General features: G+C 38.9%; 1 protein-coding gene across 2 annotated transcripts in view; it reads left to right on the forward strand.

Moving 5' to 3' along the window:
- The window catches only part of BLTP3B (bridge-like lipid transfer protein family member 3B), a 71,479-nt gene that overhangs the window by 16,612 nt on the left and 37,482 nt on the right, over positions 1-17,385 (forward strand). For both annotated transcript variants that reach the window (XM_081957312.1, XM_081957313.1), the window contains exons 7-12: positions 3,982-4,152; positions 4,876-5,056; positions 10,571-10,654; positions 11,840-12,022; positions 12,438-12,553; positions 14,554-14,695. In XM_081957312.1, coding sequence (XP_081813438.1) covers positions 3,982-4,152; positions 4,876-5,056; positions 10,571-10,654; positions 11,840-12,022; positions 12,438-12,553; positions 14,554-14,695 — 877 coding nt within the window. The remainder of the gene's footprint in view (positions 1-3,981; positions 4,153-4,875; positions 5,057-10,570; positions 10,655-11,839; positions 12,023-12,437; positions 12,554-14,553; positions 14,696-17,385) is intronic.

Genomic DNA, 17,385 nt, shown 5'->3' on the forward strand with positions numbered 1-17,385 from the left:
AAATTCTCTGAATCCTCTTCTCCACATTTATTCCCCTTGTTCACAAGGATATTTTGAAAAACTTGGTGAAACCCTTTGCTTGTTGCTATAAAGGACATTTTTAACTTTCAGTTTAGTCTAGAAGTAGATTTTAAAATCTCATTTTCTCATGAGTATTGGAGAGAAAAGCAGTGAGAATCTTGCTTCTTTTTTCATTTCCAAGGTTCTGTTTGGTAGTCCCCATCCCTCTGTTCAGGTACTATGTTGGATCTCTGATCTGCCCTCAATCAAGTCTCTTTGAAACACCATGTCCATTGATATTTATTTATTTATCTAATTTTATATGGACATCCACCTCATAGAATGTCATGATCCATGATGCAAAAGGTAAATGATATGTTCCGATTCTAAAATCCCATCTATAACAGTGTTCGCTTAACCTGACCTGAACACCTTGGAAAATAGCCAAGTCTTCAGAGCCTTACAAAAAACTAATAGAGTTGGACCCACCTGGAATGCCATCCCATAAGAAAGGTGCTGCTATAGGGAAAGCACATCTTTTTCTTTTGATGAAATGGAAGAAACTCGCTCAGTTGACTTGTTCAAAAGCTGGCCTTATTTTTTTAAAAAAAAATGTCTTCAGTACAAGAAGCTAGTTCCTTCTATAAAGAAATTGGGGACAAACCCAGTTCACCATTCACCATCCCTGCTTTGACCATTTGACATCTGTTGGGCAAGGCTATTAATACCATTTAAAGCAGATTATGGCATAGCCTAAATTTTATATTTTACCTATTTTATATTTATTCAGTACATTCCTATATGCATGTTTCATTTTGTTAATTGATTATAAAGGAGAGATAAGTAAGGAATACTATTTTATTTCTGAATGAAACATTTTTTTGTAAAAACTCTAACCAAAATGGACAAACTAATTCTTAAAGAAAACACCTGTGAACCTCCCACTTGTTGGGATAGAATAAATAATAATTTAGACTTGAAACAGACAAGTATCTTCCATATAACATCCCAGACTTAACAATTATCAATAAGAAAGGCAAAAACAGGCTGGATAGTGAATGTAGCAAGACCTGGCATACATATATGAGAAAGAGAAAGAACTGGAAAAGATAACAAAATACAAAGGCCTGCAGATCGAAATAAAACAACTATGGCAAAAAAAAGCAAAGGCGGTACCAATAATCATATGGGTGTAATTCCCAGATAACTGGAGTACCATTTGAATATCATCGGCATTGACAAATTTACCATCAGTCAATAGCAGAAGGCAGCTTGACTCAGAACAGTTTACATCCTGCGATGATACCGCTAACATCATCAAATATCCACATCTGCCTATCCCAGGCCCTTGGGAAGGACTCAATAGGCGGACAAAATGCCAAACAAGTCTGTACATCTGGCTGACTGACAACCACCCCTACCAATAATAATAAACTTGTGGATTACTGGAGAGACCAAATTAGCCTACAAGAAAGATCAAATGAAGACCAGAAGGTTAGAAGGGTTAGAAATGAATACATCAAGAGAGTGAGGATGATACTCAAACTCAGTAGAGGAAATACCATCAAGGCAATCAACACCTGGGCAATTCCAGTCATTAGGTACACTAGGCTGAAATAGTGAAGTGGACTGAAGCAGAACTAAAGGCCCGGGATAGGAAAACCAGAAAAATGGTGTCAATGAATCATGCCTTTCATCCACACATCGATGTTGAAAGACTCTACTTACCAAGAAAAGTGGGTGAGTGTTGAATGTTACAAGTAAACAAGATGGTTGAAGAAGAAAAAATGGCATTGGAAGAATATCTAAAGCAGCGATGGCAAAAAATTTTTGGCTCGTATGCCATAAGTGGGGGGAGCGCAGGGGGGTCATGTGCGGCTGTGCCGCACCCATAATGCAATTCACGGCCCCAGTGTGCATGCGCGCACTACAGGCGCGACCACCCATTTTTACATGCTTTTTTTCGCCCTCCCCAGGCTCCAGAGGCATTATAGGAGCCTGGGGAGGGTGAAAACAGCCTCCCCCGCCGCCCCGGATGCCCTCCGGAGGCGTCAGGAAAGCCTCTGGATGGTCCCTGAAGCCTTCAGAGCGCTCAAAACGATCCGGTTTGCTCGGAGGGTCGTTTTGAGCGCTCTGAAGGCTTCAGGGACCGTCCAGAGGCTTCCCTGATGCCTCTGGAGGGCATCCGGGGGGGGGGCGGGGGAGGCTGTTTTCGCCCTCCCCAGGCTCCTATAAAGACTCTGGAGCCTAGGGAGGGCGAAAAATGGCTTTTAAAAAGGTGAACTCAGCTGACAGGGCAGCGCCTTGCGTGCCCTGACAAATGGCTCTGCGTGGCACCTGTGGCACGCGTGCCATAGGTTTGCCATTACTGAACTAAAGGATACTGAAGGAGATGCATTGAGGCTAGTATTCAAGGAAAGCCTAGTGAGTAAGATGCCCTGCAAGAAGGACCAAATGAACAGTGGAGCCATGGGAAGACAAAGCATTACATTGCCAGTACTTTAAAAATATAACAGGGGAAGCAGATAATAACCTGGCAATGGCTGAACAAGAATGTTGAAGAAAGAGAAGGAAGGCTAATTCTGGCTGTACGAGATCAAGCCTTAAGAACAAATGCATGCAAAAGCCAGAATTGAGAAGACATCAGCAAATGCCAATGCTGCAAAGAAACTGAAGAAACAGTGGATCACCTAGTTAGCTGTTGCAAGAAGATCACACAGGCTGACTACAAACAACTGCATGACAAAGTAGTAACAATGGAAGATCTGTAAGAAATATAATTTGCCTGCAAGCAAGAACTGGCATTACCATAAAATAAAGAAAGACTTAGAAAATGGAGAAGCTAAATTGCTCTGGGACTTTAGCATTCAAATAAACAGGTACCTGTCACACAACACCCCAGATTTAAAAATTGTTAATAAGAAAAACAAAAAAGTCTGGATAGTAGATGTGGCAGCACCTGGAGATAGCAGAACAGAAGAGAAAGAACTGGAGAAGATAACAAACTATAAGACCTGTAAATAGAAGTGAAACAACTGTGGTAAAAGATAGTACCATAGCAATAGGTATCTTGGGTGCAATCCAGAATAATTTAAATACTTAAAACATCATCAGCATTGACAAAATCACCATTAGTCAATTGCAAAAGCAGCATTACTTGGAACAACTTGCTATGATACCTTTAACACATCAAATAATATCTGCCAATCCAGGTTCCTTGGGAAGAAGTCAATAGATCAGGGATGTCAAACTCAATTTCATTGAGGGCTGCATCAGGGCTGTGGTTGATCTCAGGGAGGGGGTGTCGGGGGAGCTTGGCTGACTGGGTGGGTGTGGCCAACTGGGTGGACATGGCCAGCTTGACGCCACTCCCCAAACTGCTGGCATGTTTCCTCTTCACATTGGGTAGACCAGGCTGAAGCTACGCTAGCCTGATCTTTCCTCTTCGCACTGGGTAGATCAGGCCAGAGTTACGTTGGCCTGATCTTTCCTCTTTGCACTGGATAGACCGGGTCGAAACTACACTGGCCTGATCTTTCCTCTTCATACGGGGTAGACCGGGCCGAATATAGACTGGATGCCGTATTTTTCTGGGTGTCGCATTACATGTCCAAAATATTAACTTTTGCTTTTTTATGGTTTTGATGATTTCCCTTGCCTATCCCAGGCGGCTTATCACCACCTCATTCCTGATTTTGTCAATCCAACATATACGTAAAAGCCACCTGTAAATCTACATTTCAAATTTTGCTGTTAATTACCTTTTTTATAAATAGTAGCTAGATAACAGGTCCGTTGGTAGTAAATAGAAGTTTATAAATTGTGGGCCTGCTTTGCAACTGGGAAAAATATTGCTATAATATAATTATTAGTATTTAACTGGGATATATATATATATTCATTTGTATTTTATATTAAGAAAGGAAACATAAAATATATTAAAAAAACAATATTTAAAATTGACATTTTTTCCTTTGACAGTTAAAAGATTGCAATGTGGTGGCATCCAAACTAATTTTAATACTGGATGATTTATTGTGGGTTTTGACTGATTCCCAGTTGAAAGCTATGGTACAATATGCTAAATCTCTTAGTGAAGCAATAGAGAAATCAGCTGAACAGAGAAAAAGCCTTCCTTCTGAACCTATGCAGGTAAGCTAATCAGATATTTTGTGACTTAATATTATTGATATAAATTTGTTTAGAAAATTCTACAGTATGTGCTTCTATAGGATTTCATAGGGGTTTTTCCCCCTCAAAATTGGTAGCATCAGTTTGAATTATTTAAGAAATAACATAACAAGGGTTAAAATATTTTTTTAGTTTGCTGTGTAATGTTATTCCTCTAAGACAGAAGAACCAATTGTTATGAACGTTTATTATTAGAATAGAGAGTGTAATAACTAGTATATCACAGGGAAAAAAGAATTAAATTAGTTTTGCATATTTTAGTATTATTTTCTGCTTTGAATCTCTTCATAACTTAATTGCATTAGGTGGCAGAGACTTATTGACCAGACTGCCATCTTGTTATTTTTGTTTATTTTTCTTGTTCTTAATGTATTTTGTATTCATTATTCATATTGTATTTTATTGTAGTTATATTTTGAGCTGTCTAGTGCTGACTGTAGTCAGGTGCCCAAATTGAATAAATTTAATAAAATAAAATAAATTCTGGAAACATTTTGAATACTACTTTGGAAAAAAATCTGTTAAACTGCTACATTTCAGCAGTGTCACTCTTGTCGTTCAGTTTAGTAGCAATAACTGCCAAATAACTTTGAAGATTAAAATATATTTTATATTCCATTTTAAAGTATTTTTAATTAAAAAGCATGTTTCAGTGAAGTTTATGTTGTGCTTTAATTGTTTTAGAGTTCCATGTCAGCATACAATTCTCAGGAGTTGAAAACTCAACAGTCTTCAGCAGCTTCTGATCAAAATGATGCAATTGTAAGACTATTCAATGATTTTGATGTTAAGGAAACATCTTATCATCTAGAAATTTCTCATTTGGATCTGCATATCTGTGATGATATTTACACCAAGGAAAAGGGCAAGAGTTTTATTTATTATCTTTATGATTGACTAAAATTGTATGACTCTATGTTAAATTACTATATATTTCCAGTTTATTTTGTTGATACATTTTTAGATCTATGCACTAGTTCTTAAATATCAATTGGTGCATAGCAGTATCTTATTTGTTTATTAATCAAACTTAGATTTTTGCACTCTCCCTGAAGACCACTCTGAACAGAGCACAACAAATGGATAAAATCACATATGAAACTACAGATAGAGAAGATAAAAATAGTCATGAAGCTATTTAAACATGTCTTTGTTCCCTGGGAGTCCCAGGCATGATAATATAACCAGATCCTGATGGTCTTTTGGTATATCAAAAGGATTGAAAGCTCATCTAATGGGTGGCGGTGGTGGTAGTAAGAGAATATGATGGGTTGCATAGCTAAGAAGGCATGCTTCTTGGGACGAATAGAATAGGGCAGGGCAGGACAAACAAAACACTTTATTTGGCCAAGTATGATGGCACACACAAAAGGCAGCTTACATCCTGCGACTATATCTGTAACACCATCAAATATACACATCTGCCTATCTCAGATCCTTGGAAATGACTCAATAGGTAGACAAAAAAGCCAAATCCAGTATGAACATCTGGTTGATTGTGTGATAAACAACAGCAACAATAATAATACCAACAAATGGTCATAGTAAAAAAGACAAGGATAACAACAACAACCATAACACAACTATACTACATGAGTAAATATACATAGACATTACATATCACTCTGAGAATTAGGTGATCAGCAGAGTGATGGTCCAAGGGGGAAATTGTCTCTGTGTCTAGTTGTTTTGGCTTGCAGTGCTCTGTATCTCCATCCTGAAGGGAGGACTTGAAACAATATGTCCAGAATGTGAGCAATCTGCAGATATCTTCTTAGCCGTCCTTCTGGCCCACACAATGTACACAATGGAAGGCAGGCTGGTTGCAATTATTCTTTGTGCAGTCTTAATTATCCAATGGAGTCTGTACCTGTCCTGTTTGGTTCCTGTACCAAACCAGGCAGTTATAGAAGTACATATGACAAACTCAATAATTCCTCTATAAAACTGTATCAACAGCTCTTGGGGCAGTCTGAACTTCCTGTGTTGACGCAGAAAGAACATTATTTGTTGTGCCTTTTTAATGATAGATCAAATGTTAAGTGTCCATTTCAAGTTCTGGGAGATTATAGAACCCCAAAATTTGAAGGACTCTACTGCTGATAATGTCAAATATGGTAAGAGATGGTAGAATAAAAGGCTAAAATTCCCCCTCATCTCTACAGTTTGAAGTGTACTAAGCTCCAGATGAATAAGTGTATTCATCTGGATCACAGGGCTAGTTGTTCAACCTCCCATCTATATGCAGCCTCATCACCGTCTGAAATGAGGCCAATGACCGTTGTATCATCTGCAAACTTCAGAACTTTAACAGAGGGTTCCCTTGAGGTTCAGTCATTGGTATAGAGGGAAAAGAGCAATGTAGAGAGCACACAGCCCTGAGGGGTGCCTGTGCTCATTGCTTGTAGGTTCCTGTCTGATACTTGCAGCATACTTTTTGTAGCAGATCTAATGGGGTTGGCTGATGTAACTGGTGAGAGGCATTTCCTCAGCTAGCCTATCCCGTGCCATAAAGAGCTTTAAAGGTCAAATCCAGCACCTGGAATTGGACTCAGAAGCAAACTGACATCCGGTGCAGCTTGCAGAATAGAAATAGTAACGTGTGCTGTTCTAGGAGCACACATAATTGTCTGCATCACTGCATTTTCTATCAGCTGAAACTTCTTCTATCTACTTTACTTTTAGAGCATTATATAGTACAATTAACTATAGGCTCCAAGTTAAATTGATGAAAAAGAAAATATGCACATTTATTCGAAGATGTTTCATAAATGCTTCTGAAGTTGGTTGTGTCATTTAACAATTCTAGCTAAGTAGTTTACTATTGCAAAAATTGAAAGGCAGAGATGCATATTCAAGGGAACCATTGATCCTGTGGCTGACAATTCTGAAAATGCAGTTTTTTCTATTTTTGATAAATTAATAATCATAGTTCTAAGAATTACAGTTCTTAAAGAACAGGAGGACAACTTCAACAAGAATAAGTATAAGTATAATCTTTATTGTCATTGTACTTAAATACAACGAAATTGGTTTTAACCTCACTGGTGCAAAATTATAACAGAAACAAAAAAAGAAAGAAAAAGAAAAAAATACTACCGTGTGCATGGAGTGATTGTGGTTGTATTTAAAAGTCTCACAGCCCAAGGATAGAAACTATCTTTAAACCTGTTTGTTCGGCTGGCTATACTTGGATGTCTTTTGCCTGATGGTAGACCAGGGTGTGTCTTTTGCCTGATGGTAGACCAGGGTGTGAATCATCTCTAAGTATCTTCCTTACTCAGCTAAAGCAGCGAGATCTGGCGATGTCATCCAGTGGTGTCAGAGGGCAACCAATGGTTTCTTGTGCTGAATTGATCACTGTTAAACAGCTGTTAAACCAGCATACCATACTGTAATGCAATATGTGAGGACATTTTCTATGGTGGACCGATAGAAAGAGGTCATCAGCCGTTGTTCCACCTGATTTTTTCGCAGGACTCTAAGAAATGAAGTCTCTGTTGGGCCTTTCCAATCACCAGAGACGTGTTGTTTTTCCAGGTGAGATCTTGGCTAATAAGCACTCCCAAGAATTTAAAAGAGGAAACCCTCTCCACACAGCCCCCCTCGATATACAGTGGGGCAGGTTTCTCTCTGTGCTTCTGGAAATCTAGCACCATCTCCTTTGTCTTACTAGTATTTAGATGTAAGTTGTTTCTTGAGCACCATGCGGATACCTTCTGGACTTCTTCCCTGTATGCTGATTCGTCCCCTCCAGTTATGAGACCCAGCACTGTTGTGTTGTCTGCAAACTTTATTATGATGTTGGATGGATCAGAGGATATGCAGTCATATGTATACAGCGAGTACAGGTATGGCTGAGCACACAGCCCTGAGGGGAGCCTGTGCTGAGCTTCAGCATGGAAGATGTAAAGGACCCAACCCTTATTGTTTGTGGACGATTCGTCAGGAAGTCTTTGATCCATTCACAAGTGAGGGGAGGGAAATCCAGGTCAGTCAACTTTTCAATGAGAATTCCTGGTGAGATAGTGTTAAAGGCCGAGCTATAGTCTATAAAAAGCATTCTGACATAATTCCCAGATTTCTCAAGGTGGCTCAGTGCAATATGTAGAGCAGTGATGATGACATCCCCTGTCGACCTGTTGCTTCTATAAGCACACTGGTGTTGATCAAAATTTGATGGAAGACAGGACCTGAGGTGTTGTAGGACCGGTCTCTCAAAACACTTCATCACTATAGATGTCAGTGCAATGGGTCTATAGTCATTCAAGCTTTTTATGGCTGCTTTCTTCGGAACTGGAATAATTGTGGCTGCTTTCAAGCATGATGGGACTCTAGCCTGTTGCAGGGAGAGGTTAAAAATCCTTGTCAGGACATTTTGTTAATTGGTCAGCACAGGTTTTTACCACTTTCCCCAACACCCCGTCTGGACCTGCAGCTTTGTTGGGATTTACAGTCCAGCTCAGCTCTCACTTGATGTTCATCCAGGGTGAGTGGCTGGAGGTCAGGGGGCCTTTGGGCGGAGCCACAGAGACTGATCTTTTGACATCAAAGCGGGTGAAGAAGCTATTTTGCTCCTCTTCTAGCAGGTCATTAGCATTGGCCATTTTTTTTCGTATTGCCCTTATAGTTGGTTAGGTGTTGTAGCCCCTGCCACACCTGTCTTGAGTTATTATCTTCCAGATACTTCTCTACCTTCTGTTTGTATTTCTGTTTAGCTGCCTTAATGCCTCTTCTCAAGTTTGCCCTGGCTTCATTGTATTTCTCTTCGCTTCCTGCCTTGAAGGTGGAGTTTCGGGCTCTCAGAAGTGATTGTACCTCTGCTGACATCCAGGGTTTACTATTACTGTAAACTCTGATGTGCTTATTCACTGTTACATTGTCTGTGCATGTTTTAATGTATGAGAGTACAGTGTCAGTGAATTCTTGCTGCTCCAAATGTTCAAATATACTTCACTCTGTAGTCTCAAAGCAGTCCTGCAACTGGCAGAGTGTTCCCTCTGGCCAGATTTTGACAGTTTTCAAGACTGGTCGTATCCTTTTCCTAAGGGGGATATACTTTGGGCACAGTAGCAGAGAGATGTAGTCAGACGTACCCAGATCGGAGAGGGGGATTGCTCTATATGCCTGTCTTAAGTTTGAGTATATATGGTCTAGAGTATTCTTACCTCTGGTGGTACACTGCACATACTGCACAAACTCAGGGAGAACAGACGTTAGACTGGCTTGATTATAATCCCCAGCCACGATAAAAGCGCCCTCAGGGTAAGTTTGCTGCTGCCTCTTGATGGTATCATGTAAGTTAGAGAGCGCTGCGCTAACATTTGCATCAGGTGGAATATAGACAGCAGTGATAACTATAACAGAAATCTCTCTAGGTAAATAAAATGGCCGACAAATGACAGTTAAGAATTCCACATTTGCAGAACAGTGAGTATAAGCAACTCTACACCAGTTATTATATATGTACATACAAAGTCCTCCACCTTTGCTTTTACCAGAGTTGCTGTTTCTGTCAAAGCAATGTGTGGTGCGGTTAGTTAGCTCCACTGATGCATCCGGTACAAGTGGATGAAGCCAGGTCTCTGTGATGATCATCACACAGCAGTCACGAATGAGCTTATTCGCTGCTATCCATAGCTCTGGTTCATCAGTTTTGTGGACAAAGGATCTAGAGTTGGTTAGAAAAATGCGTGGTAATGCTGGTCTGTGAGGCTGCTTCCGTAACCGAACTAGCAAACCAGCTCTGCATCCCTGCCTCTGCTTCCGCTTTCTTTGCCACCTTCTAGGTTCAACAGCAGCAGTCTTACTATGCCACACGGTATATTATGAGACTGCTGGAAGTCACTGGTAATATCTAGTCGACTAGAAGATCCAATCTTTCATAACTCCCTGAGGGTATAGGCTAGTTTTTGCCTAACTCTACTGTGGCACCAGGAGCTCAAAGCCGCAGCGTCTAAGCGCGCCGCCATCTTGGCAGGGAAAATACATTTTTCCCCACAATGCTTATCTGTGGATATAGGCTAATGAGGGCTAGTACTGTAGAAATTGGGTATCTCCCTTTAGTGATACTCAGGCTGTTCTTAATGGACTGTGTGTTATAACTTGTGTTACAGGTTCAGATTTGCTCTGACAGTGGTGGTACTCAATTTTTCTTAAATATAAAGAATTTTCACAATTCTGGAAAAGAAAAGGCCACAATAGAAATTTACTAATCTTGTTTAGTTGCTATTGTTTTCCTAGCAAAATTACAGTGCAGCAGATTTGAGAGCCACAGAGAAGAGAGGCATGTTGCTTCAAATGAACCACAATACTTTCTTTCTAGATGAAATAAATATGAATGATGGCATGTAATATTATGCATTGTATTATTTTATAGATGCAAACAGGCGTGTTTCAGGAGGTGCTATGCAGCTGTCCTTTAGTCAGTTAACTATAGACTACTATCCATTTCACAAAGCAGGTAAAAGTTGAATTCTGTTTTCTTGTTGCAAAACTGCTTGATCAGCACTTAATTTTCCACAGTAAATCTTACATATGATATGTTATTGACCAAAGTGAATTGAGGATGCTGCACATATGAAACTTGGCACAATAAGTTATATTGTATTTTATCCCAATTCAAAAAGATATTTAAATGTTTGGAAATAGTTATTTATATTGTTCTGAGAATTTTAGTTAGTCTTAGCAGTTCTTAAAATCAGTTTTTCCCAGTCTGTTGGCATCTAGATGTCTTCAGTCAATACACCCATCATCTCAGCAGCAACTCCAAGGTGGAAAGGATTTAAAAAGAATAACAAAAATCTTTAGGTTTGAAAATAATTCCTATGAAGAAAGGCTTTGATGTTTGGGTCTTGTTAAACAAGGGTAATTATGTTGGAGTAGTGATAGTTGTGGTCATTACAGTGATGTATAAAATTATATATAGAACGGAGAAAATTCTACAGAGGATTTTTCCTATCTAAATACTAGAGTTTAAAGTTATCCAAAAGGGATATAAGGATATGGATAAAGTTATCCAGGAAGAGAGTCACTTACAAAAGTATGTCTTTACACAACATGCACAGGTAGTACTTGACTTATGACCACAGTTGGGACTAGAAACTAAAACTATTGTTTTAATTATTTAATTAGTTTGGGTTATATATATAGACTGTATGTTTGTATTGTTTTGTCTGGTGTTTTATGTCATGTTTTGTTGTTTTATATATGAACAGTCTGTACACCGCCCCGAGTCCCTGCGGGGAGAGGGGGCGGTCTATAAATTTAATAAACCTAAACCTAAACCTAGAATCTTGGTCACCGTTGAGCAAAGCAATCATTAAGTGAGATGTCACTTGACTGCTTCACTCAATGACCACAATCCCAGCATTCCCAGTAATGGTAGCTAAGTGACAAATGCTGGATTAGATGGATCTTTGAAATGATACAGTAAGGCTTTTCTTAAATTCATTACATTTTTACGGCCTTAATACTGATGTTAGGCAATTACAAGCTGGAATCTAAACAAATAATTTAAATCGTTTCAAATCTTTCAAATATTTTAAAATACATCAAATAATAATGAATACAATATTAAAATATTATAAATGGATGTAAGTAGGTGCTTAAATTCCTTTTCATTTTTATTAAATATATGTAATTGTAGATGAGAGCTGCAGCCATTGGATGCATTACAGTGATGCTACAAAAACCAGAAGTGAATGGGCAGAAGAACTGCTGCAAGAGTTCAAAGGAAATGTTGAATTGCTTAAGCAGGCTGTGAAGGATCACAAATTAGGTTCTCCAGTTAAATCCCCATTCCAGGACTCTCCACAGCATATACAGATAGGTATTTAGGATTTTTCATTTACTTTTCAATTTGATTCTGGACACAGGTCCTATTGATTTGATTGGATTAGAAATACCAATACATTTGCTTTGAATAAATTTGGCTGTCTTTCATTATATTTTGGTAATCTTTATTCATACTATATTGTAGTCTCCCATGTAAGTATAAAATTAATTTGGGAGATAGATGCTTATAATATAAATAATATTTATTAGTGAAGATAAAGAATGTATTAGGTTTCCAATGGTATATGAATTGTGCAACTTATGAGTCAATTTATACTTTCCTTTCATTGCCTTCTCATAGAAATTTTAGTTTATTTTAATTATTTCTACATTACCCAGCAACATGAATAGAGGGGATTTTAGAAGGTAGCCTACACTGTACGTGCTTTTATGTTTTTTGTTTCTTGTAGGCAAGGATCAAATGTCAAAAGGAATTTCTAAGACTTTTGTGTCATCACAGCAGCCAAAGGAGAAATTGATGTCTAGCCCAGTGGTAGTTAGACTTGCCGATGTCAATTTTTATCAGGTACATTTAATTAGTGACTGCTACAACAAATTGATATTACTTTTATGTCCCAAATTATGAGGTTCTTTGACTTTCAATCAAAGTGACACAGATTTTGCCAACTAAATGTTGGCATAAAGGGATATTTTCTTATGTGAAACTATTTCTGTTAGTTTTTAGTCTTATAATTGGCAGAAAAAAATATTTGACTACATTAGGTGGACATTCTGTCATATGGCATCACTTTTGCCTTTCCAGTTTATAACCTATCAGTGAAAATCAGGAAGTATTTGCTGGTTATTTTTTTTTTAGTTTTTTCCCCATTACAATTTAATTGGAGAGTTGGCCCATTTCTTAAGTTTGATTTAGACTTGTCCACTACTTTTCATAGGCATTGATGCATACCAGTGGTGGGTTCTGGATCCTGTTCCAACCGGTATGGTTGGAACGGGCCCGACAGGGTCCACATGGGTGCGTGCAGTGCGCACATGCATCTTAGCGCCTCTGCGATGCTGCAGCTGCTCAGCAGAGCATCGCACAGGCGCTGTATGCGCCGTGCACGTGTGCAGAAGTGCCAAAGACTTAAAAGACCGTTAAGAAGCTCAGGCGGGCGGGTGGGCTCTCTGGAGCACTGTACTGGAACTGTATCCAGTGCTCCGGGCAGGCTCCGGTACACCCGTACTGGGGCGTACTGCCTGCAACCCACCATTGATGCATACCTATGCTGGTAGGGGGTTGATGGGTTTGCAGATGATTGCAGATGGACTGATGTACACACCATCCAAATCTCAATTATATATTGTATGGAGATGCATGTTTGCATCCTGATTGGCTGATCCAAAATCCTGTTGGAAGGCAGGCAGAAGGCACACTCAAATAACAAAATAGAGGGTTTAAATGGAAATGCAACAGAGCTAGGCAGCCATCTCCAAATGACAGGTGCATATATTCCCTGAGGTGCAGTATAGTAGAAGTTTGCTCCAGGCTTCATACAATGCTCGGCATGTCTCTTTAAAGATTTCTGAGGTCAGGAGAGGTTTTTTTTTAAAAAAAATATTACGATTGACTGTATCTTGAGCTTAAGTTATAATTATTTATATTGTAAGCCACCTGTAGAACTTTTATGAATAATACATACCACTCCATATCTGGTTATAATAAGCAAGCAGCTCTTTACCATAGGTTTTTTTAATGATGAAAAGTATCACAATTTATGCACAAAGGAAGTATACTTTGGATTATCTTGTTTGAAGATGTAACAGGTTAATTTTTCTGTTGTTTAAAGCTTATTAAACTACCTATCTTGGGATATAATTATCTGCTTCCAGAGGATATATCTGCTATAGGATTTAACTTTCTGAGATGAAATTTCTGTATCTGATCTCAGAGGGAAGAAGAATCTTTGTTGTCGTGGGTAAACAGGACTGCACTTAGTCAATTCTTTTTAAGCTGACTTATCCTTAATGATTATATAATGTTTGCAAATTATAGCATTAGAAATTTGGATGTTAATATAAATATGTTCTATCTTTCTACCTAATGCTTTAAATGGTTTCTAGAACCTTTGTATCTATTTCAGGCAATTTAACTTATTTTTCTTATTTGATTTGATTAAATATATAAAATGTATCACAAAACAGTAAGCTTAAAGACATGTTAACTTATAATAAATATGGTACATACAGAAATTATTAACATTAATTTTAAGGTGTTATATTTTGTAGCATAATAACAAATTTTTAAAACTCTGTTTTTAACATCATTGGAACCAAACTAGGCAAAGGGCTGTTATATAGCTGTTTAAAATTAATAAATAATTTTTGAAATGTCGCAGCATATTAAGAATGACATTTCCTGGCATGCTGTCTACAAATCCAGTACCATGAACCAAGTGTCATAAATGGCCACAAAAATGATGTACTTGGTTTTTTGGGGGGAGGGGTTATTAAAATGAAACTCTTTTTCCTAATAACTGTGAAAAGTACTTCACAAACCCTAAATGCCGAATTTCTTATTTTCAGGTCTCTACAGCAGACCAGTGTCGCCGTTCTCCTAAAACTCTTATTTCTTGCAATAAAAAATCTCTGTATCTCCCGTCAGAAATGCCAGCCATTCATATTGAATTCACTGAATACTACTATCCAGATGGCAAAGACTTTCCTGGTAAAATGTTTTCTTATCTTTTCCCCGTTGTTAAAATATTGTAGCTGTTTTGAAAGTAGAATGGATCAGTTTAATGGATTCATATTTAGCGGTCTGCAGATACAGTGAACCATATTCCTATTTGGAAAACCTTCAAATAATGGCAATCCCTTTGAATCCAAAGTAGTCTGAATAAGACATACCTATTTATATACTCATAAATTTTGCAGCAATATAACACAGATTTATGGTTTTTTTTACATAATTATGTTGATATATAAAAGATGCAGGTATTATCGAAATGTGTTTGTTAATTACTTTCAAATTAACAGATATTTGGGAATAATGGATACTTCCACCTCCCACTCGAACCATTAAAATGAAGTTTCTCCAATATTCTGGGCAGATACATCTGAGAGAAAAAAAATAGGGTTAGGTAGATATTGATAAATCAGATGTAGATTTTTTTCTAGCTTTGAAAAACATAAAAATACATTAAAATATCTAGTGTTAGATAAACTGACTATCTACTGCTTTGCTATATCTAATTCCACCATATCACAATTAGAATTCCTACTTATATGGAATGTTCCAATATTTTTTTTCAATGAAATTATAATAGACATGTTCTATCCATTGCAACCTAAGAAAGGAAGAGAAATTGGAAGATTATATCATAGGGCACATTTGACAAACATTTCAGAAGCAAAGCTTAAGACTATTTACTTAGCACCGCATATAATATATTTATCTTGTTTAAAACAAGATTCTCCAACCCTCAGTCCGTGGATTGATAGTGAAACACAGCATGTTGGGAACAGGGCGGCATAAGCCATGTGTGATCACATGAACCTCCATTTGCACATGCACGGGATTAGGTTGTGTTATCATCATCCACTGCCACCATAGGTGGCCGATACTGCTGCTAGTCCTTGGAGCCAGAAAGATTGGGGACCACTGGTTTAAAATATTTGATATATGATTAAAAATTCAGTATAAAGATAATGCTTAATTTTTATCAGGGCTCTTTAAAACATATTATTGGCCAATGTGTGGTAATATCAAGGATGCTTTCATTGTAGAGAAATCCTTATGAGATCGTGAAGGGAAAATAACCCTACTTTTATAATATTCTTTGTCCAAAGATGCAGTTCTGTTTACCACATTAATCAAATACTTAAATGCTGACACAGAAAAATGAACTGTTTCATTTTCCACACATGCATACACACACACACACACCACACACACGCATCAAGTAGACGTTTGTATAAATGATCTGTCACTAGTAACACACATTTGAAGCAGAAGGAGTTATTTACATGGTGGTTATATAATTACCAGACTTTTCCCCTTCATGGTTGCTGCCTTGTTGTTGTTGTTAGTTGTGAAATCGTGTCCGACCCGTCGCAAACTCATGAACAATGTTCCTCCAGGCCTTCCTGTCCTCTACCATCCTCTGGAATCCATTTAAGCTCACGCCTACTGCTTCGGTGATTCCATCCAGCCACCTCATTATCTGTCGTCCCCTTCTTTTGCCCTCAATCTTTCCCAGTATTAGGCTCTTCTCCAGTGAATCCATCCTTCTCATTAGATAGCCAAAGTATTTAAGTTTCATCTTCAGGATCTGGCCTTCTAAAGAGCAGTCAGGGTTGATCTCCTTTAGGACTGACCAGTTTGATCACGTTGCAGTCTGAGGGATTCACAGGAGTCTTCTCCAGCACCATAGTTCAAAGGCCTCAATTCTTTGGCGCTCAGCCTTTCTTATGGTCCAACTTTCGCAGCCATACATTGCAACTGGAAAAACCTCTACTGCACGCATCTATGATGCCACTTGGGTCGCCTTTGACTCCTGGTGCTGCTCTCAAGGCGTGATTGCAGCTTCAGCTACCATTCCACAGATCCTTGACTTTCTGCAACAAGGCCTGGACAAAGGCTTGGCGCCCAACACTCTTCGTTGCCAAGTAGCTGCCTTGTCCACATCTTAACTAGACACTCCACAGTCTCCTTGGCGCAGCATCCTTAGGTGAAAAGCTTCCTAAAGGGAGCTTCCAACTTGCGTCCACCTGTTATTCACAGATTCCCCACATGGGATCTTCCACTTGTCCTCAGAGCACTGACCAAGACCCCGTTTGAACCTATCAGGTCCATCAGTCTCCATCATCTGACCTTGAAGATTGTTTTCCTCATTGCCATCACATCGGCTAGGAGGGTGTCGGAGCTGGCAGCACTCTCGGTTCGTGAGGACTTGTGCATTCACACGGACCGTGTTACCCTCAGACTTAATCCGACCTTTCTGCCGAAAGTGAACTCATTGTTTCACAGGTCTCAGGAAGTAGTGTTCTCTAACTTCTGTCCTCACCCTCAGCATCCTAGAGAGCACACCTGGCACAAGCTAGATGTGAGGTGCACTCTCCGCAGGTACATCAAGCGGACTGCGGCCTTTCGTCGTTCCAAAGAACTCTTCATTTCTTTTCAGCCAGGTTCGATGGGATGGAAGGTCTCTCCTTACACTATAGATCGCTGGTTGAAGGCTTGCATTAAGCTGGCCTACATGCAACAGGGCAAGGCGGTACCTTCTAGGGTGACAGCTCACTCAACCAGAAGCGCTGCCACCTCAGCAGCTTGGGCGACTCAGGCCCCTGTGGAGGACATCTGCTGAGCAGCCACTTGGACTTCTCCATCCTTATTCATCAGACATTATCGCATTG

The sequence above is a fragment of the Natrix helvetica genome, assembly GCF_964273705.1.
Source record: "Natrix helvetica genome assembly, chromosome: 6".
Classification (NCBI taxonomy): Eukaryota; Metazoa; Chordata; class Lepidosauria; order Squamata; family Natricidae; genus Natrix; species Natrix helvetica.